General features: G+C 45.9%; 1 protein-coding gene across 12 annotated transcripts in view; it reads right to left on the bottom strand.

The window, feature by feature from the left end:
* RYR3 (ryanodine receptor 3) overlaps positions 1-23,137 on the bottom strand; it is a 570,442-nt gene that overhangs the window by 175,849 nt on the left and 371,456 nt on the right. For 9 of the 12 annotated variants that reach the window (XM_055088336.1, XM_055088341.1, XM_055088340.1 and 6 more), the window contains 8 exons: positions 21,527-21,702; positions 20,573-20,609; positions 18,541-18,704; positions 16,379-16,544; positions 11,116-11,202; positions 10,420-10,646; positions 8,153-8,948; positions 5,104-5,304 (listed from right to left, as the gene is read on the bottom strand). In XM_055088336.1, the coding sequence (XP_054944311.1) occupies positions 5,104-5,304; positions 8,153-8,948; positions 10,420-10,646; positions 11,116-11,202; positions 16,379-16,544; positions 18,541-18,704; positions 20,573-20,609; positions 21,527-21,702 (1,854 nt within the window). The remainder of the gene's footprint in view (positions 1-5,103; positions 5,305-8,152; positions 8,949-10,419; positions 10,647-11,115; positions 11,203-16,378; positions 16,545-18,540; positions 18,705-20,572; positions 20,610-21,526; positions 21,703-23,137) is intronic. The other 3 variants (XM_055088338.1, XM_055088339.1, XM_055088346.1) reach the window with 1 other exon arrangement.

Below are 23,137 nucleotides of genomic sequence, written 5' to 3'. Positions count from 1 at the left end.
CAGCAGTTATTTCCACTATTCTATCTTCCAGGTCACTTATCTGTTCTTCTGCCTCAGTTATTCTGCTATTGATTCCTTCTAGAGTATTTTTAATTTCATTTATTGTGTTATTCATCGTTTGTTTGCTCTTTAGTTCTTCTAGGTCCTTGTTAAACGTTTCTTGTATTTTCTTCATTCTATTTCCGAGATTTTGTACCATCTTTACTATCATTACTCTGAATTCTTTTTCAGGTAGACTGCCTATTTCCTCTTCATTTGTTTGGTCTGGTGGGTAAAAACCTTCCTCCTTCACCTGCCGCATATTCCTCTGTTTTCTCATTTTGTTTAACCTACTGTGTTTGGGTTCTCCTTTTCCCAGCCTGCAGGTTCGTAGCTCCTCTTATTTCTGGTGCCTGCCCCACTTGGTGAGGTTGGTTTAGTGGTTTGTGTAGGCTTCCTGGCAGTTGGGGACTGGTGTCTGTATTCTGGTGGGTGGGGCTGGATCTTGTCCCTCTGGTAGGCAGGGTCACGTCTGGTGGTGTGTTTTGGGGTGTCTGTGATCTTAGTATAACTTTAGGCAGCCTCTCTGCTAATGGGTGGGGTTGTGTTCCTGTCTTGCTAGTTGTTTGGCATGGAGCATTCAGCACTGAAGCTTGCTGCCCGTTGGGTGGAGCTGGGTCTTAGCGTTGAGATGGAGATCTTTGGGAGAGCTCTCGCTGATTAATATTACATGGGGCCGGGAGGTCTCTGGTCGTCCAACATCCTGGACTCAGCTCTCCCACCTCGGCAGCTCAGGCCTGACACCCGGCTGGAGCACCAAGACCCTCCCAGCTGCATGGCCTCTTCTTACGTCAAAGTCTCTGTGGGACCGTTGCAAAGTCCACAGGCCTCTGCATGACCCAAGCACCTCTCACTACCAGCAGTCACGTTGGCATGCACCACCCAGTAATTCCAACTGGAACTGCCATTTTAATGGCTTTTGATATTAATTGCCAGACTGCCCTCCAGAAAGCTCACAACAATTTGCATTAATACCAAATTTATACAAGAGTGTGTATTACTTTGCCATCTCCATTATGGTAGTGAGAGTTAACATATTTTCAAATAGTTTCCAATTTAATGGGTGAAAAATGTCATATCTCTGTTGCTTTAATTTATTTTTCATTTTTTTAAAACAGCCCTAATCTTTTTTTAAAAAATTAATTTATTTTATTTATTTATTTTTGGCTGTGTTGGGTCTTCATTGCTGTGCGCAGGCTTTCTCTAGCTGCGGCGAGCCGGGGCCACTCTCCGTTGCAGTGTGCGGGCCTCTCATTGCAGTGGCTTCTCTTGTGGAGCACGGGCTCTTGGGTGCACGGTGTTCAGTAGTTGTGGAGCGTGGGATCAGTAGTTGTGGCTTGTGGGCTCTAGAGTGCAAGCTCAGTCATTGTGGTGCCCAGGCTTTGTTGCTCCGTGGCATGTGGGATCTTCCTTGACCAGGGCTCGCATCCATGTCCCCTGCATTTGCAGGTGGATTCTTCACCACTGCATCACCAGGGGAGCCCTCTGTTGCTTTAATTTGCATTTAATTGATGAGGTTGAACTTTGTTTTTCCACACAGAAGGACTGTTTTTATCTCACAGTTTATATATTTTCCATCCATGTTCTTCCTCCATTTTTCTGTTGTATGATTATCTTTTTAAAAATTAATCAGTGAGTGCTTTGCACATCTGCAGTTTATTAACTCTTGGTAATATATATTCCAAATACATTTCCCAATTTTTAGTGAGCTTTTAATTTTATTTACAGAATTTTTTTTGTCATGTAAATTTTATGTTTTGCAGCCAGCCTGTCATCTTTTCCTCTATAGTTTTGTGTCAGAGATGCTTAACTGTTTCTGTGCCATGGACCACTCTGACAGTCTAGTGAAACCCATGGATTTTTTCTCAGATTAATATTTTAAATACCTAAAGCAAAATATAGAGGATTACAAAGAGAAACAATTAAACTGCAATCTAGTTATCAAGATGATAAAAAACAAATTTGTGATACAGTAACATATATACAAAAAGATCTAGCAGCAGGTCTCACATGCACTGTGATCTTGAAATAGTGATGAATGTAAATGATATTTCAAGGTATTAGAACTCTGTAATATGATAAGAAAATATACGTAATTTCTGTGGGTGACAAGGTTAGGTACTTGCTTTGCTGCCTATATCAATAATTGAAAGAAATGCTCTTAGAAATTAATGAAAAGTTGGTGAAAATAAAGCTGTCACTCAGATTTCTGGATGTCTAAATTCTTCCACAGACCCATGACCCCAGGTTAGTGAATATCTGGAGGCACTGAAGTAATAGCTAGAGGTAATCTTGTCCATTTTGCTGTGTCAGGCAGAGTAACCCAAACACCAGGCAAAGGGGTATTTTCTACTTTTGTTTAGGATATCTAGGTGAAAAATATTTACAGTCTCATTTATTAAACCATGAACCTTATTTAATATTGTTAGGAAGATCCTTTTTCAAAGCTTCTACTGCAAACAAGTTTTTGGCAGAAGGTAGAGGTATTGTTTGTAATAAAATAATATTGATAAAACAGGTTTGAAAAGTAATTTTTGTGGTTGTTCCACAATGTTAAATTATGGTAATTTTATCAGCAACATATATAGATGGGTTGTTTATGAAATAAAAATCAGATCTGAAGGTCTGATTTCAAGACTCTGAAAGTTAATTTCTTACTGAATGATCTTTCTTTTGTTGGAACACTTAGGAAGCAAGCGGTCCATCAGCCCTCAGGGTGTAACCAAAAGGGGAGTGAACTGAATTTTCTGTTAGGTCATACCCTTTAATGAAAGTCCTTTTCAAAGTGAAAGGCTTGTGAACTGTGCCTGGCTAATTTGCCAACAATCACTGGACTAATCTTCGCTTTACCTACTTTTGTACTTAGTTACATCCCCCAAGTATGTTTTTTTCATCTCTCTGAATAGTGTACGGATATAGGGCTGAAAACCTCTATTTTATCCTCACAGGTTACAGAAGAATGAGGTAATCCTATCACTGTTTTAAAATTCTAATTCCTATGTATCCTATTTTCCAAGTGATTTTGCATTCCTCTGCCCTGAAATTGAAATCCTCCATATCCTTTATCAATATTAAATTCTTACTTAGAAAGTTCTATGGGTAGGTTCCTTCTAGAAATGAATACTCTGGGAGGGGTGGCAGATGGGACAGCTGAATTTGGTAACAGGGTCCCTGCTTTTATTTCATTTCTAGACCAGCAGCATCAGCATAGCCTAGAAACTTGCTAAACATGCAAATTCTCAGGCCTTACCTTAGACCTACTGAATTAGAAACCCTAGAGGTGGGACCAGCAATCTGTGTTTCATTCAGCCTTCCAGGGATTCTGAGGTCTGTTCAAGTTCTTGAGATACAGACTTCTGAAATGGGTCTGAAATGATCATTCAGAGGATTGTCCAGAAGGCTAAAGAAGGAGTGATGGTAGGTCCCAAAGATGACAGAAGAGAAGATAAGGAGGCAGAATGGGGCAAGAAGACGGTGGAGCCAGCAGGGCCCTTCTAGGATCCAGGACCATGAGCTGTGTCTATGGGGATGACAGTGTCAGATGGACAACCCAGTCCCAGCTGGCTTAAGGAGATGTCAGAAAACATGCGTAAACTCTAGTCACTGGCTCACTGACAGACGGTCATAGAACATGGCATGAGGCGAATGCAAATACCTCTGACACTAAAACTAATGATAGCCTGTAGTACTTACAGAATGTTTACTACCTGACAGATTTCCTGCTAAGCAATCTAAATGAATGATCTCATAGGATTCTCACAAACATGATCCACATTTTGCAGCCTGAAGAGACTGAGAGACAAAGAGAAGTAATGAGCCCAAGACTATCCGGTGAGTGATGGTGGAGCCGGAATAGGAAGCCAGGCTCTGAAGCCAACAGCCGTGATTTAATCACCACTTCATCCACCTTCCCATTTTTCACAAATACAAGTCAGCATCTGCCCAGTGAAACGGAATGTTCGCAGCTTTTGCCAGTCTAAAAGCAGCCTGACAACATCTGTAGAGCCTTCAAGAATAATTCACACTCACTGCATTTTCCTCAGCACAGTGCAAAGTATCTGCTCCCACCAATCCACAGGGCCTTTGCATTTTCCTCTAGCAAAGAGATGTGAAGCCCTGTCTGCTCTTTATCAAGGCCAGTATCATTCAAAGGAATCTTAAAAAGGCAAGATAGGTGGTTCATTTTTAAGCCAATATAAGTATCTATAGCCTATAAAATAGGTTTTAGGAACATAATTGGACCATGCTGTGGTGGCCTCGCCATTGTTACAAAATGGTGGTAACTATTTCGACAACAATTTATGGATAGGCTGCTTATTAAATATATGTAAGATCCAAAGATTTGGTTTCGACGACAAAAAATGAACTTCTGCACTGCAAGATCTATCTTCTCTTTTGAAACTGAGGGAGCTGTGACAAATGGCCTGCAGGATATATGTGAGCAGCCGAGCAGTGGCGACGAATGGAGACTATTATTTTACAAGCTGTCCCTCCCTCATCTGCAAGTTTCTCACCAGGATTTTCATTCTTTTCAAAGCAGCCTTTCAACCTGGATGAGGCTGACTACGAGGTGGGGTACCGCAAAGAATGGAGACAACACATCCCAGGAGAGGACTCCCTCATCCATGTCGTGCCCTCCAGACTTCCTGGGGCTGGGGTGGGGGGATTCCAGAGGGTCTCGGTCAAGGAAGACTGTGCACCCACCCTCACGAATCAGGAAATGCGGACCACATTCTGTTGATCTCTGATGGAGAGTAGTGACTTCTGGAAGGACTGGACAGAAATGCTTCTAAGGGGTAGAAGCTGGATCCTAACAGAGACAGGAGTGGTGGCATGAGCGAGCAACGGAAAGGACGAAGCCTGGCTCTTTGTGTGGTTTTGGAAGGTTATCTTTCCACACAAGACAGCTGGCCGAGGCTTCCCAGTTGTCTCAGCACAGGACTAGCCTGTCTCCTGGTGCTGGCCGGGGTCTTTCAACCTCCCATGAAGGCTTTGTGTACCCTGCTTCATCGGGTTCAAGCTCTTCTCTAGCAATGGGATGGAGGCTCAGGAGGGGCTTCTCACCTGCTCCTGCGGGGGTGAGCGGAACTCCCTGGTCTTCCGAGCAGTCAGGGCCGCAGACATGTTCAGGGCCTGCATGAGTTCGTTGTAACGGAACTTCTGATTTGCCTGGAGCTTGGAGACATAAATGTCACCAAAGGCCACGATGGCCTCCACCCGGTGCTGCAGTTCACAGTCACAGAGATAGCTGAGGAGCTCACACATCTGCAAAAGTGTACACACACGTGAATATAATAATACTTCATGTACATTGGTGAAGCGGCTATCATCCCCATTCTACAGATGGTAACACTGAGACTTAGGCAATTTAAGGACTTGCCCAGTGTCACACAGTAATCATAGAGCTATTACTGGAATCCAAGTTGGCCATTTCTGGATGACTCTGGATTGGTACTTGAACCCAGAGCCCAGCTCTTTACCACTGAGCCGGGAGAACAACAGGAAAATGAGCTCATTAAACACAGAGCATGTCTGCCTGTGGAGACAGAGAATAGCATGTAGGAGAGCGTTTTCCCAGGGCTCTAAGCTCAGTAGAGAAACCACCACTGGGCTTCCCTGGTGGCACAGTGGTTGAGAATCCACCTGCCGATGCAGGGGACATGGGTTCGAGCCCTGGTCCAGGAAGATCCCACATGCCGCGGAGCGGCTGGGCCCATGAGCCGTGGCCGCTGAGCCTGTGCGTCCGGAGCCTGTGCTCCGCAATGGGAGAGGCCACAACAGTGAGAGGCCCGCGTACCACACACACACACAAAGAAACCACCACTGAATGGTACATATGAGCACTGGGTCTCCTTCCTGACATCTTCTGGTTCTGGATGATGGGAAAGCGAGACTTCTGCTTCCCTCCCCATCTTTCATTGTTTTTGTTTATCGGCACTGTTTTTCTATGATCAGTTGTTATAACTAATCTTATCATCATTAGAATTTATACTAATAAGAAAAAAATAGCCATACCTTATAGAGCACTAGCTATTTACCAGACACTGCCAGGCACTTGCCATACTTTATGTGTGTTCCTCATATTTTTACTAAAGCAGAAGTTCTATTTACCCACCTCCACTTAACCCATCACATGTGACTAAAGAACACTCTCCAGTGTGTCTGGGCACAGACAAGGCCCCTGGTGGTGGGGTGCTGTCACCTAGCAGGACAGTCTCTGCACATCTGCACACCTCTGCTCCAGCCAGGTAAACTGGGACCCAGAGCTTATGCTCGTCCTACTTGTGATTATAATTACAACATTTAAAGTCATGTGGGTGAATGAAATAGGAAAACTAAGCTGAATGACTAGGGAACATCTGTGAAAGGCGAGTTTTTTTTTAAAAAAATGCTAAAATTGAGTGTGAGTTAGACAACTATAAAAAGTTGGGGGAAATCATAAAAATCTAGAAGCATTTTGCACTCAGGTTGCTTTCAATTACCTCTAAATCTGCAGCCTACCTTAACGACCCCAAAGTGGTAATCATAGATGGTGCATGACAGTTATTATCCATGGAAAAGAGAGGACTCTATGTGCCAGTCAGGGACTCACATTAAAGAAGAGGTCTTGCCCCAAATCATGTGGATATAGATACCTGCTTCAATTAAACTGGCTACTGCAGGCACACTTATTTTCTTAATTTGAGAGTTAAGAAAAGTTACAATAAAATAAGCCAACTCTTAGTTTTGACATTTTCCTATTGTTTTTCTGCTTTCTATCTCATTTATTTCTGCTCTAATATTTATTTCCTTCCTTCTGCTAAATTTGGGCTTGGTTTGTTCTTTTTCTAGCTCCTTGAGGTATAGATTATTTGAGATCTTTCTCCTTTTTTTTTAATGTAAACATTTATTGCAATGTACTGCCCTCTTCCATTTTTGCTGTATCCCATAGGTTTTGGTACTTTTTGTTTTCATTTTCATTTGTCTTGAGGTAACAACTTTTTAAAAAATAATTAATTAATTAATTTAAATAAAAAAAAAAAAAAGAAGAGGTCTTGGTCCTCCATCAGAATAGCACATTTCTATGTTTTAATAAAATATTTAAGGTACATATGTAAAATTTGTTATGCTTCTCTTCTATATTCAATGTTCTGATGAAATGCCCACCTACCAATCCCATCATATTGGATAACAGAGCTTCGACTGCAGATTATTTTTTATAATATATTTTATGCTAAAATGTTTCAAATTATATTTTTTAAAAACACATTTTAATATTATGTTTTACCATATCATCATCCACATTTTACAAATCATAAAGCCAAGACTGATGGGCTACTGACTTGGCAAATTTATTTAGCTAGTAAGTGGCTGAGGAGCAGGAATTGAAATCCAGGGATGCCTGAACCAGGGTCACTCCACTAAGATAAATTGCTCTCCTCTATTTCTTTTCTTTTCTCTTTTTTTACTTTTTAGAAAATTTATTGAAGTATAGTTGATTTACAGTGTTGTGTTAATTTCTCCTCTATTTGTTTTCATTTCTCTCTTCTCAGTGCTGAGAAGACAAAAGTCACCATCCTCTTCAGTGCATCACTGATGCGAGCTCACATCTGGTAAGACTAAGCTGCACGAGGGGGCAGCTCTAAGTGGGCAGGACTCCTAGCTCAGGTGGCATTTTCTTTGAGTGCCAGTGTAACATGTTCACGTCAGGCTTGTGATCGGAGCACGGCAACAAATGAGAGCAGGTGATGAGTGTGGTCATTCTACAAGCTAGTTCCTTTGGTCAACTCCATGGCCAAAGGCTCCTCCCCGTCTCCAGACAAGATGTCTCAAATGAGCGCTTTAGTCCCAAAGGGTAGGAGAGAAGATCAGGGAAAATCCATCACTGGGACCAGAAAAACAGTTCTAAAGCACATGCTTTATTGACGAGGGCTGGTATTTTCGTTTTGGTTTGGGGAGACTTAGGGAGTACCCTCCAGCTCAGAAACAAGCAGGACCAGTGGGCGCTCTCCCTGAGCATCTCTGCTACACTCCACATTCAAGCCAATGCCCACAGTCCTGGCGTCACCACCAGGCTGCACTGTCTCCCTCCCCGGCTCTTTCCAAGGGCAGGATGCTGGCTGCCCCGAGTTACCTGCAGCTTGACGGACTCCGGTAATCGGGTCTGCAACAAGCCTTTGACGGGAGCCTCCTTGCTGGCCTTTTCCCCAGCCTCCACAGCCTTCTCCTCCACCTGGGTCACCTCCTCCTTCTCTGCTCCGCCCTGTGTGTCCCCACCGTGCTCCCCAAACACGGAGGGGTCGATGAGAAGGAGGATCTGCCGAACATCGTCATCGTCAAACACCCCCATGACCAGCAGGGTTCCGATGAGTTTCAGCACAGGCACAAACTGGAACTCCACGGACCCCCCGACGGGGTCCCGGATGTGAGCCCCACTGCACCGCACTGCCTCCGTCAGCATGCTCAGCGCCTTCGTCTTGAGAAGCTCCAAGGGGATCTCGGGGCTCTGCTTCTGGTGTTCCTCGCTGGTCATGACGAAGCAGGCGGGGGAGAACCTGAACCCTGGCTTGAGGCACGTCCTCGGGCCCACCCCAGGGAGCCCATGCCTCTTGGACTTGTCCGGGTACAGGCGGATTTTCCTGGTGCTGCTGGTGATGGGGATGATGTACTCATTCTTCATCATCAGCTTCCTCTCCTTAGCGCTGGCCAGGTGGATGCTGATGAGCAGGTCATAGAAGCCGGAGCGAAGGAAGCCAGGGAGGTACTTGTTGTCAATGGCGTAGAAGAGCTGGGAGAGGTCCACGTGGCTGCACAGGGCGTAAGCCACCCGGCTGTTTCCCAGGGCGCACAAGGCGCTGTAGAGTCTCAGCGTGTGGTAATGGAACCACATGAGGTCCTCCTGCTCGCAGAGCTCCAGGATGTCCACACACCTGAGGAGGAGACAAACAATCAACCGCTCCATGCGGAGAAAACCGTGCCAGAATTCAGCCGAGCGCTTACCCTCGGAATCGCCACGGATCTCACCGGAGCCGAGGAAGGCAGAGCAGGTAGAAGCCTGGAGGAGTCTCTTACAGGTTATCATTCGTCTCCCAGTTCTGGGTCCGTATCCCAGCTCCTGATAATCCACCATTTCTAACTATGAGGGTCTCAAAAGTCTGTTAAGACTTAAAAGACACTAGCTTACCAAATATCAAAGTCCCTATTATTAGGGCAAAACCCAACTCAGAACTGAAAACATTCAGTACATGACAGGTGACTTGGTCCTCTTATTTGTAGGCTCAGGGGGATCCTCTGTCTCCTGATGTAAGAGCCCCTCAGAAGACGTAGCTAAAGCCCTCCCATCAATTTACCATCTGCCTCATCTATGTAATCTCCAGTTTACCATCAGACACGGGGCTATCCTTTTCCTGAAAACAAACACACACCCGCGCTCTTGTCCAGACAGGGAATGCCTTCCAACCTGTGATGAGTTGGCGTAGTCAGGTGGCCAGTTCCCTTTCTCCATCCTGACTGTAAAGATCTATTTGCTGTGCATTATCCCCTTGTGTGCGGGGAGCCGGGGCTCTGACTTCTGCTTAGATTTTTCCATCTTGTCTTGCTCCCCACTGAGAAGCTGAGGACACTTTGCAATTGCCTTACTTGGCTGGTCTCCTGGTCTCCCTACCCTAGCCTGTCCTTCTGACCATGACCCAGTGGGGTACCTAAATGTGAGCTATGCAGGTGTCAAATACCTCCATCCTCTATTGCTTTATTTTTCCAGTCCAAGAGATCAAGGGGTAATAACATCCATACAAAGAAAACTTACTTAATTTTTTCTATGTACAGAAAGGGAACTAGATTTTCCCTACACAACTTCATTTTTTTTCTCTCTCAGCAATCCCTTTGGGTGGGCATTGATCTCACTGTACTGATGTTAAGACTGAGGCCTGGAGTGCATGAGTAACTCACTCAAGGCCACGCAGCCAGAAAGCGATAGCGCTGGAATTGAATCTAGGCCATAATCCAGGAGCACCTCTTAAAGAGTGGGGTCCAGGAGCCTGCTTCTTGGTTCTCCAAGCAAGCTAGGCATGCCTCATTCTGTCCCTTCTTGCCATCAATAACATGTATTTCTGAGCCACGCTAGGGTTTTGAAGTAAACGCATGGAAATATCCCTGAGGGCAGGTACTCGGAGCTACAGTGAAAGCCCCGTGGCAGGCACATCATTGTGAACATCATGCTGTTTCTGAGTGAATACTCAAAGTGGGGAAGGGAAAGAAGAGAAACCGAGGCTTCGGGGCAAAATCAGCGGTCATCTTGGGCCCTTTGCCAATGAGGACGCTCCTCCTTCCCTTCTGGGTTTGCTGGGTACTGCTTCCCTGCCTCCCGGGCCCGGCCCTTCCTCTTTGGTGCCCCTCCACTACCTGTTCTCCTCGGGGATGTAGAGCGCCATCATCTGTAGGGGCTCCAGGCACTGCACCACCCAGCCATGGCGGTCGCTCACCCGCTCCGTCTCCACCTTCAGGAAGCTGCTGGGCATGCGGCTCCAGAGGACGGGCTGGATGGTTTGGACGTCCAGCCGTGGTGGGCACTGAGGGATGGGGTTTTTCTCTTCACTCTTGAATATGGCTGCCGACAGGGGCATGGCGTTCTGGGGCAAGGCAGAAAGGCATCAGGGAGGAGAACACACGTGCAACACAGAGATGCTCAGTGGCTGGACAAGGCACCTGGCCCATGATAACCAAAAGGATGAGCATACATTAAAAAGAGACAAATGCATCCAGGGACCAATGATGGTCCCAATCATTGGTCCCAATGATGGTCCCAATCATTGGTCCCAATGATGGACCAATGATGCTTCACCAGCATCAATGAAGCCCTGACATGATGGGTTATGTGAACATTCATTAATTCTTTCGGTACTCAACAGAACTGGGAGAAGGGGAAAATGGAAACCTATTTACTGTTGCATGAATTTCACATGGAAGTGTAGAAGTTTGGGAGGCATATGAGAAGCAAGAGGCGACAGATTCCTGGTTTTCTCAGGCCTGAGCTTCTCCTCCTAATGGTCAGCATGCCCTCTCATGTCACAGACATTAGACAAGGGGACAGATAAATACCTTCAGCTTCCCAAGTTCAAACTGAAACAAAGAGGTGCTTGTGGGCTGCAGGAAGACCGCTGGAAACACTTTGGTATTGGGCTCCACCTGGAAACCAAAACAAATCCAGATGTTTGCCCAGAATTATAAAATCATAGGGGGCTAAGTCATGGGTGTTTCAATCAACACCCTCACTCCAACTTGAGCTGAAAGAGGGCAGTTATCTGGCTGCTGATCGTCCACTGCTCAGAAATTCCCAGAGACCCAGTGCCTAACCGTAGCTACTGTCACGTCAATTCAGACATTAGGACATTCTTGCAACTCTCCCGACCCATCACATTAGGGGCTGCTGGGTATTGGGAACATACCCTAAAAGTGCCCCCCAATGAGTCACCCCCTTGTACAATCCTCTCTCCTAGAAACTCTGCCTTGTTTCCAGCAAACAGAATATGCAAAAGCGACTGTCATGCCCTTGATTGGGTTACACTGTAGAAGACTCCATCTCAGCAGATGGGAGAGGAAGATGGTCCAGATAGCCTCGGAGAAGTAAACTGCCATGTTGTCAGAGGGCCATGTGACAGGAGTTCCAGGGGGTCTCATGGGGCTCAGAGTGGTTGGCCCCTGGCTTCAGCCAGCAAGAAATGGAGCCCTAGTTCTACAAATGTAAGCAAATGAATTCTGCCAACAACCATGTGAGCTCAGAAAAGGACCCCGAGCTCCAGAAAAGAATGCAGCCTGGCTGATACCTTGACTGCAGCCTTGTGTAATGCTGAGCACAGGACCCAGCTAAGCTGTGCCCTGACTCCGGACCCATGGACACTGTGGGACAATAAATGAATGCCTTTAAGTCACTGAGTTTGTGCTAATTTGTTATCAGGCAACAGAAAATGAATAGAGCAGTTTTCCTTTCTGCTAGGATATTTGTTACGGGCTTTTGTAAATAATGAACTTCCTCAATGCATTTAGACATAAGAATTATAAACCCACATTTTTATGGCTGGAAGTGACTTAAAAGATTGTCTGGTCCAGTGCTATCATCTGCTCACGATGAAGAGGCCAGACTGGTTAGACCCCAGGCATGCACCCAGCACATGTCATCTGAGCACACTGTAGTGGGCTTAACGTTTCAGATAAAACATTTGCTTTTACCTGATGCTTCAGGTACCCATGGATGATATGAAGGGATGATGCCAGTAAAACCAACAGGTAGGGAGGGGGCTGCTAGAACTGCCTAGGCTATGTCTGAAATAAGCTTTGGTAAGGACATTCAACAATTATTTAGTGCCTATCACATACCTTCTTTGTGCCAGGATCTGGGTTTACGGGTGAGAGACACATATGGGAAATTCTGATTTGATGCTGTGTGACTTTGGCCACAAGGCAAGAGTCATCTCTGGTCTGGCCCCAGATTTCTCAAATACCCAATAGGTAACATCTAGAACAATGTGTGTCCCTCAAGTCATGGCAACTTGAAGCAAGCAGAGGTCTGGCAGCTGAGAAAACTTCACCTGGACCAGCCAGGTGAAGAGAGAGAGAAATGCATGCAGCCAGAGGTTTTCTTTGCTGAGCTAAATTGTACCAGTATAGGGAGCGACAGGCTGAAGAGGGTGGTACGTTTTTAGGTCCCTCAGGAATGGTCTCTGCAAACTTCATAAACTACCCAGTCAAATGCCAGGGCCCTCCTCAAACCTCCTTGCAGAGAGGAGGTCCTTGAAAGCATCTAGGATGGGTGCCCTGGGAGGGGTTTATTTCTACCGTGCAGAGTACACTTCCACCACGATGAACAACAGAAACGTCTCTTCAATCACTAAAATAACAAGAACACACAAGGGTGAGCTCCTGATGGGTGTACATAAGGAGAGAAACTGCAACTGGTGGTGTGCTAAACGGACTACTAGACGGCCCTCCTGACCCCTGGGGTTAGTCCCCTGATCGTGTATGTCACAGGGCAGAAGTGTTTCTGCAGATGTTAGTAAGGCTACTGACCAGCTGACCTTAAGATAGACAGAATATCCTTGTGGGCCTAATCCAATTGCAAGAGCCCTTAAAAAAAGCAGGTGTTTTCTCCTGCTGGGGGCAGAAGGGAAAATCAGAGAGAGTCTTGAAGCCCGAGAAGAACCAGATGCGCCCTTGTTGGCTTTGAAGATGGAAGGGGCCACGTGAGAGGGAATGTGGGCACCTCTGGAAGCAGAGAGGGGTTGGCCAGCAAGAACACGGGGACTTTGGAACCTCAGCCTACAACCACAACTGGATCCTGCCGACAACGTGAATGAGCTCGCAGGGGATTCTACCCAGAGCCTCAGGACAGAGACGGCTCATTCCAGCCGACACCTTGATTTTTGGCCTTGTGAGAACCTGGGTAGAGAACCCAGTCAAATCTAGAGAACTATGAAATGATAAATGGATGCTGTTTTAAGCTGCTAATTTTGTGGTAACTTGTTAAGCAGAAATTAAAAAACTAGTGGCTTCCCAGCCGAGTTGGTCAGTTTGATAATAAATACTTAGCAAGCACTCACTAGGTACCAGGTACCGTCTCATGTGTTAGGGGATGCAGCAGTGAACCTGAGAGATGGCCTCTCCCCTCAAAGGAGCTTACACTCTGGAAGGGGAGGCTGCATTCTAATGGAATAAGTAGTGAGCCCAGATTTGAGGCTGCCACGAAGTGCCATGGACTTTCTTCCCCTTGTGTTTAAGGTACCTTTTATCATTGGCTGCTATGTTTTGTCTTCGCAATGACAGACATTCTATTTCTAATCATGTGTGAAGGTCAGGGCATAGGAACTAGCCTGAATTGAAAGGTAACCCCTCTGGTAAGTCTGAATCTCACGGCTGGCTCTGCTCTCAGAGCAGCGTGGCTGGAGTGGCAGTAACTGAGGAGTATCTCTTGAACATACATCGTATTTCTAATTTCTCCCATGATTACATTAAGTGAGACAGAAAAAGCTTTTCAAATTGCGTAGCAGTATTTAATGGGGAGGTCTAGAAACATTGTTTGAGAGAATCCTCCTCTTATTATTTTGGTTACTGGTCCTTTCTGAATGGAAAGCCAGTATATAAATGTTGCTGCCCTGCTCCTCTTGAGATAATTGAAAAATGAAAATGGCTACAGCTGCAGAATAACAATTATCCCACTGCTGGGAGCCCAGACGCATGGCTGGACACGTTACTGTCTCACGGGAATGAGAAGGGGGCTGGGTGGGTATGAGCCTCCCGACCTCCTCCCCATCCCCACCTCAGGGTGGGAGTGGGTTTGGACCCCTGAGCAGAGTCGTCAGGATTTATACGCATGGAGTCACACCAGGCATCCTGGGATGCAGGTGTCAACATGCAGCTCAGACAGCTGACCAGCCCCATGTCATCCAGGAACTACCGTGAAAGATGGGATACAAATGTGTTCTGCTCTCTGTTGTAACATCTTCTCACCGTCATGGGCTCTTTCCTGAAGCAGGCAAGTCACTGCTGCTGCAAATGCCATGGGTTATTTATTTATTTATTTAGGGACCTTAAAAGTGATTAGATGCTTTGGAGCTCTCTGTAGCTCAGGGAGGATCCTTCAGTCAAACTCATTTCAAAAGTTAATGGGAAAAAGCTAATGGATTCTGAAGGACGGCAGTAATGTATATAAGCCTCCTCTCGGTACTGGTGGGGAGGGGAACGTGGAATCATGAGAAAGTACCAGAAGAATACCTTACTTTCTGCTTCAAAGCCTGGTTTTGCAGAGGCCTCTTTCTGGGAGCGGCTGGTGGGGTCCCAGTTGCTGGGTGGTAGTGATGATTCCACTTCTTCCCAGGAGGAAGAGGAGGTGTGCAGGGGGCTACCCACTGCAGGAGGTCCTGGAGAGGACCGCCACGCCAGCAGGCCGTCCCTGGCCCCCAGGAAGGGCTCTGCCCATCTGATTTTGGTCACCTAACATTTCAGACACTTGCTGCCAAGGGGCTTTTCAGCCCGGAGGCTGTAACCTGGGGCTGATTCTGGAATCTGGGGTTTTAGCCATTTACACAGGAGCTGGATGCTTTTAATCTGCTGTAGTTGGGTAAGCTTCCCTGGACACTGCCTGCCAGTGTCCTGGTCAGAACTCTTCAGGAGCTCCACATTTCTTCCTAATACCTCCCTACCTTTCCAAATTTGTTACTATGAACCGTAACCCATTCTATTCTGTCCATCGTTCCTCAAACATACACTATGCCCCCGTCTCCATTACGCTTCTTGGGCCATTCTTTCAATCTAGTACACTCCTCTCTCTCCACCTGGAAGAATTCTTTGTTTCAAAATCAAGATTTCTCTGTAATAAACCTTTTCTTGATCACTCTCAATGGAAGCAGGCTCTTCCTTCTCTGAACTCGGATAACACTCTATCCACACGTACATGAGGCTCTCCATTCTATCCTTGGAGTGTCAAGAAGGTTTAATACAGAAATTTGACTTCCTAACTTAGCCTGTCTCATAATATGCTCTGTAGAACTCTAGGCTTATAGAATATTACTAATTGTTAAAAAAAAAAAAAAAAGCTCTTCTTGGTGAAATAATATGAGAAATGCTTGGCTAGGTTTCTTTCTGAAGCCTTTCTTAAAGTTTTCTTGTACTAACACTAACTGTGAAACTTCCAAAGGAGGATATAATTTGTGGCATTTCCCAAGCTTACTTGGCCATCAAAGATGAAGCTTAAAGGAGATTAGGCTTCTTGTGGTTAATGACGGGTAAACCTACGTGGGTATAATTAATGGCTTCCCCAAGTAGTTCTGTCGAAGTTCATAGTCAATGAAAGAGGAAAATAAATTATTTATGTAAATGCATTTTAAAGCACCCTGTAAAGAAGCCATAGTGAATGAGAATAACCTTTTATTGCAAAGGGAATACTCCCTGGCAAATCAATCAGTTTTCATAGGTCTATACTTTGAGCATAGAAGTTTCTTAAAGTGAGGAGTATCTCTGTTGACCTTTTAAACTTTGCATCTTATCTAGTGTCTAGGTAACATGAAAGTTGCACAAGAAATATTGATGGAAACAACAAATAACCTTTTAGAGCCCATCACCAAGGAAAAGCCTTCTTATCTTCTACAAGGAGGACCAGCATTTCTGATCAACCAATAAATGAGATCTTTCCCTCTCTGAACAAGAGGAAGTCACTTTACCCTTGTTTGTCTTCCTAGATGGCACTGGACCACGTGGGTACATCAACTCCATGTGCTGTGGTGGGGATGCCACCTATGGAGAAGACCGAGGAGCTGTGCCCCGAGCACCAGGCCGGGAATGCTGCTGTCACGGCCCCAGGAGCCGCCCCTACCTGGTAGCAGGTGCCGAGTTCCCTCCCGTTGGCCGAGAAGGACAACATGCCCATTGCCAGATCCACGAGGCAGCCGATCTCTAGGTCCACGTTGCTGCGACTTGCTCTTTGGGACGTGGCCACGACGTCCCCACCCCAGACCATGTAGCAGTTGCTGCGCTTCACACTAGGAGCCAGAGAGAGGAAAAGGCACAGAATCTGGACGGGGCCAGTTTGGAATCAAGACTCAGGATTGAAATGCCCCCAACGCTTCCAATGAAGCTTTCCAATCAGCCCCGAATAATTTTTTTTTTCTTAAATGAATTCCCTCCGTTTAGGAATGTGGCACTCGATCTGCTTCAAAGAGCAGAGTGTTCAGGCAGCTTGTTTCCTGGCTCATTGATTAGAATTCTCCCAGGTTTTTTCCGGTTCTAGAAGTCCATCACTTTCCCAGACAACTAGAAAGCCCGTTTGTAAGCATTCCTTCACCTCCTCCCCTTGACTCTCCTCTACGGCACCAGTCAGGCTGGTTTCTCAGAGTGAATGCCCTCAGGCAAGGCCGGTGCCAATTGCTCCTTCCAAAGAGTTATAGCCATTGCGAGATTTCCACTAAGGTTGAACTGTGGCGATGTCGTTGCTTCTTTTCAGTGATTAAAGTACGAAGTACACTAATGACTACAGAATTCAATTAATAAGGTACAGAAGCCGCAGGGGTGTGAAGTGCCACACTTTTGTCATATTTCAAAGGGTCCAAGTTTGAAATGCCTGAAAACATCCGAAAATCGATCCTGTGTTTGCTTATCACACAAGACAAAGAACCAAGAGTTACTGAGCACCGACTATCTACCGGGTCTTACGCTAGGTGCCGATGTGTCAGTTAATTTTCACGATGAATGTGGTCACTGAGGCTCAGATAAATAAAATAATCAGTCTGGCATGGCAGAGCGAGCAAACTGGAGCAACAGACCCAACTGGGATGAGACTGTGCTTTTTGTTCTTTTGGCTGAAGAGCAAAGTCTGGGGTGGTCGACTGCTTTCACATACTTTCCTTTTAACCAGACCAGATGTTGCATCTGGTTATAGCATCTACTCTGGGTCTCATAACATGATGAACATTCAGTAATGGTAATAAGTGTGCTGTCTATTGAGTACTTGAGTTGAGGCACTGTTGTAGGCTCTTATCTATGTATCATCTCACTTAACCCTCATAACACTCTGTGAGATTAGATTATTCTCATTTTATAAATAAGGAAATTTAGACCCAGGGAGGTTAAGTAACAGGTCCAAAATCACACCTCTAGTAAGTACTGGAACCCAGTTTAAAACGCAGGCAGTTTGCTTCCAAAGTCTGTACTCTTAACCACCCACCAACAATGGTCCCCCAGGAAAGAGCAACTGCGCCTGACCTCTGGCCTTTGGCCTTTGATGAGCCAGTAGCATCTGAAGAGCAAAACATTCCTGACTTTGTAGGGATAAAGTTGTCATGAGAAACAACTTATTACATTTCCATACAAGCCTGCCACATGGGCAAGGACTCTAGTAAATCTCACTTAGGTGGCAATAAGGCATGGTCTGCTGGTTCATTTCTGGGGCATCACTGGCTAAAGAGCCTTCCTTGGTGGTAGTACCAATGGACCAGTGGGAGGGTATGGGTGTGCCTAAAACATTTTCCTTGAAGATCCCTAATTTCTATTCAGTGGTTATTATTTATAAATTTGCCATGTCTCTTTTATGTTCTTTATGCTTTCAGCCATTACAGACTTTGGGGATGAGAAGTTCTGAGTTATCAGTTGCTGTGTGATGTGGTACATCTTCTTATTTTCTGCAATTGACTTCCCTCAAGAACCCAGGGATTTTTCTCTGTCTTGTTCTGATGTTGTAGAAATTGGGGCTTGCCTAGAAATCACGGAGTCTGAGAGGGAGCCCAGGCTTCCCAACTGTCCATCTGTATCTCCCATCCCTGGGTCATGTTTTATACACGTGATGAAACTGACCTTTATTTTGGCTAATAACACTTCTCCCACCACAGTCCTCCCCCACCCCCGCCATTTACTTAAGGATTTTAAGCCTGTGCTTCATTTTCCCTTTATAATAGAGGCTGATGTTTCCTTCTTTGGGGTGTGAGGGGAAGGGAAAAAGACTGCTGGGGGAGGGCCAACCCTACCCCTCAGCAGTCCTCTTACCTTTCGTGGACCCGGCCTCTTTCGTCCCCCAGAGTAACAGTCACGGTACAGTTTTTATTCAAGTCAAACTTTTCACTGTACAAATGATAGTCGGGAGTCACCCATCCGACCCAGACGCAGGAGGGGTCCTGTCCAGCAAAGATGCGAATTGCGTAGTAGCACTGCTGGGGAGAGACCACAGGGGGGCGTGAGTGAGCTCCCCCGCCCCTGTTGCGGGGAGCGGGCTCAAGGGGCAGAAATTATGCAGCAGTCCCCTTTTCTTAAAAAGCACACACTGTTCTGGGGGTGTACTGCACTACACTCTGGACTGGGTGAAGAGGTGATGAGAGAATCTAGCTTCCTTATTTTTTGCTTTTCTGTTGTGCTTTAGCCTAAAAAATCAGGCATCTAATATACCACCCTCTGCCCAGAAGATGCTGATGCCGAGATCAGGGGCAGCCACTCAGAATGGTCAGCACAGAACCCTAACCCTCTTCTGGGTACCAGGGCTGCTAGGGAGAGCCAGGCACATCTTTGCCCTCAGAGAGAAGAGCAATGAAATTGCCCTGGGGGCCGGGGGTTAGAGAACTCAGGCTATACTTTCCAATTCTGCAGGAAGTCTAAGCTTTTTTAAGTCTTGAAAAAGATGCTACAAAAGAAAAAGTCCACAATGTGGCCAAATGTGCTTTGTGGGGTCATCAGACTCAGTTGACAGGCAGGGCTGAAAATTACAGCCATTCTTGGTGGGCATTGTAACAACTTGTGAATTGTATCACTGTGTTATCATAACAACTAAAGCACTGAGGTAAGTGACTGCTTCATCATTTTCTTTATGAAACTGAGCACGTTTATTCTTTTTTTCTATTTTGCTTCTATTGTATCTTATTTTTCTAAAAATTTTTCTTGGAGTACAGTTGCTTTACAATATTGTGTTAGCTTCTACCGTACAGCAAAGTGAATCAGCCATACATATACATATATCCCCTCTTTTTTGGATTTCCTTCCCATTTAGGTCACCACAGAGCGCTGAGTTCCCTGAGTAGAGTTCCCTGAGCTATACAGTAGGTTCTCATTAGTTATATATTTTATACATAGTATCAGTAGTGCAAATGAAGTCCTTTTATGTGTGGTCTGTTCTACTTTTTGATTGGAAAAGCATCAGCCAGACACACCTGTGCTGGCATCTTGGCACGGACAGCTATTAATCATGTGACCTTGGACAAGTCATTTGTCTTCTCTGTGCCTCAGAGCACATGATATTGTTCATCTCCTGGGGTTGCAGTGAAACTTAAGAAGGAAGGTGATACAGTGTGCTCTGTGTAGTGCCCTGCACATAGTAAGTCTGTGACATGCCGCTGCAAGAATCATACTCTTGATAGTTAACCTACGAACCTGGGGTTGCAGGATAACTTTCTAGGAGGGGTGATATGCATTTCTTCCAAAGGAATTTGTGTGTGTGTGTGTGTGTGTGTGTGTGTGTGTGTGTGTGTGGTTTTTGGTCAGGTGCTAAAGAGGGATGCGAGAAAGAAAGAAATTAAGAAGCATTGCTTTCTGACCACTGTCTAGCTTGAAGAAAAAGAACCAAAAGCAGCCTCCATCTTCTGGGCTGGCTCCCTGCTCCTTTTTCTCATTTGACTGCTTTCAACATTATTCCTGGCACTGCTCAGAGAGATGGGAGAATTGATTCATAGAAGTTTACATAAAAGAGCAAACAAAAGGATTACATTAGGAGTCCCTCCTTTCTCCCCCAGCTGATGTTCAATTCAATCAGAAAGGCAGTGCTGGGTCCCTGGTGGCAAATAGGCACCAATTACACAATGATGCCCAATTAGAAGCTCCAGGTAGAGTTCTGTTTTGCACTGAATAACTGTTTCTCTTTCCCCAACTTGAGAAATGCCATAGATATGTTCTGGAAGCATCAAGAAGGATATTAAAAGACAGAGTAATTGGCAATTAAAGAGGATCTCTAGACAGATCTTTGCCGTAGGGGGCATATTACCAGGCACGGCAAAGAATCAAATAATTAAAACCATAATTGAGCACATTTACTTACTGTTGTTGTATGAGAGAGTATTTCTTGCATCTGTTTCCTGGGGGGAAAAAAATCCATGTTTTAGTTCTTCCGGTCTATAGAGAAGCCCACAAGTCTGACAGGCAACTGATCTACCTTTAATGATGAAGGCAAGTTTAAGAAGCTGGCTCTTTCCTATACATGAGTGATCCTGACTTGGTCTTGGGACTTGTTCGTTTGCAACCTGATACCACCAGGCAGGGCTGTGACTTCCAACTCTTGTCTCTCAGCCCAGGTGTAAGTTAGAGCTAGGGGGAGGTTGGGAGATGCTAATAATGTAGGCAGGGATACCTTGGAATATATGATCCTGTTCTCTTAAGCAGCTTTGCTTGTTTAAAGCTTGGTAGATAGTAAAACTCTAGAGGAAACCCGGACCAGATATACATCAACAATAAAAAATAGACATTAAGGGAAGAAAGATAGCAAGGAATATATTCCTTATCAGGAAGGAGGAAGTCACATTACTCATGAGTCACACAGCTGCTGGGTTGGACACTGGCCACAGTTATGCAAAGAAGGCAGTATTTGCCTACAGACGCTTTTTTTTTTTTTTTACACAGAAGCTTCTAATTTCACACAAAGGCAACAATGATTGCACCCTCTCATGCACTTACATTCTTTTTACTCCAAAAACATACAAATTATAGGTTGCAAGGAGGCTAGGGACTCAGACAGCTTGGGAAGAACAGAAACTTGTTCACTGGATGTGACCCAGTTAAGCTTGATTGGTCCCCTAATTATACACTGCACACACACACGTGCACGGGCATGCACTCGTGTGTACACCCATCCTCATGTCTTCCTGACCGAAAGCAGAGGGAACCCTACCCACAGGGCTCTAGTTGTGCCGAGGTAGAGTGAGAAGGAGGCAGACAGAAAGCCGACTTTGCAACAGACACGCTGAGCACCTCTGAGAGCTGGAGGCTCCTCCCTCACCTTTTCTGGAAAGCGTCACTGTCCAGACACGGGCTGTGACTGAAGGAGGAGTGGCACTCCACCGGCACGCTCAGGCGGCAGTAGATCATGGTGGCACTGCTGTTCTGTGTGCCGAACGTCTTGTGGATCACCTTGAGGCACGGAGGGCTGTCCAGGGTGCCATCGATCCTCACGACCTGGAAATGCCATGGTCCTCACCTGACGCAGCCTGACTCTGACCCACCCCTCCTGCCCTCACTGACTACTTACGTCAAGGCTTTATGAGAACTACAAAAGCTGTCATGAGTGATAACAAACCTTTACACTCATCCTTACGTGGACCGTGCCCTATAAAATATCGCAGATCTGCCTCTGGCTGGGGAAATGAGGGATCTAAAAATGCTCACTGGGCTTTCTGCAAGGTCAAGGATGCCAGGCAGGGGGGTAATGCAGTGTTGTATTTCCCTCATGCTGACCTTTTAGGAAGGTGACAAGTGGCTAAAGGAGAAAAATCTTTCCAGAGGTTTCCCCTGTCAGTGGGCATGAGAACATCTAAGGGAGACGGCACCAGAAAGCCCGAAGCTCAAGAAGAGACATCAGAGTTTCCCTGGGGGGCACTGTCTCCCACCCAGTGCCTTTCCCACCTTTACCACAGTTACAGCCTGAGCGCAGAAGCTCCTGGAGACTCCTCTACATACTGAGGAAATTCCCAGCTCCAGGACACAAGCACTGCAGGGGATGCACTGGAGGATGAGAGATCAAAACTGGATTTTTGAAGTGTGTGTGTGGGGGGAGGGGGCAGGAGCAGAGGAAGTAAACAGACTTACAATAATAATTTTGTTATGATCTGAGCATTTCTCCCTGCATTCTAGAGAACAGTTCCTATCCTGCGGTCCATGAGCATGCTTACATATATTTGTGTGGTTTCTATATTTTTCTAAGTGGAGGGTCTCTAGATTCTATCAGTTTGTCAAAGGGGTTCATGACCTCCAAAAAGGTTATGAGCCAGCTTTCTAAAGTAATGGCCAGGTAGGAATCAGAGAAATTAAAGTCTCTACTATTTAAGACTGTGGGGAAAAGCAGAGGATGAAGAATTGATACTTGCTGAATTCAAACTGGGGGGTGAGTGAAGGGGACTTCCAGTCTGGGGGAATCAAGCCATGGGATCTAACGCTTCAGTGGAGCTGACGTGTCTGACATCCCATCAGCCCCCATCCCACCCCTACGCCATGAAAAAACCACGGTGGGGCTGGGTGATACAGAGGCAAGCAGATGTAGAACCAGAATCCGAATCAGGCTCCTTACAATATTTGGCTGCTCTGTCTCTCTGCTCCCCCGACAAGGTGGGAGCATCATAATCAACTACTACACCTCCACTTAAAAACCTGGAGACGGTTCTGCAGGAATTAAACAAAGCCTAAAAGACATCGACTTAGGAGCAGCAGAGAACCATGTTTGGAACACATCATCCTGAGCGCAGGTACTGAGCTTTTTTAGGAAAACAACATTTAAGGGCTTCCCTGGTGGCGCAGGGGTTGAGAGTCCGCCTGTCGATGCAGGGGACACGGGTTCGTGCCCCGGTCCGGGAAGATCCCACATGCCGCGGAGCGGCTGGGCCCGTGAGCCATGGCC

Source organism: Physeter macrocephalus, chromosome 11, assembly GCF_002837175.3.
Source record: "Physeter macrocephalus isolate SW-GA chromosome 11, ASM283717v5, whole genome shotgun sequence".
NCBI lineage: Eukaryota > Metazoa > Chordata > Mammalia > Artiodactyla > Physeteridae > Physeter > Physeter macrocephalus.
This window is presented reverse-complemented; position numbering and strand designations above follow the sequence as displayed.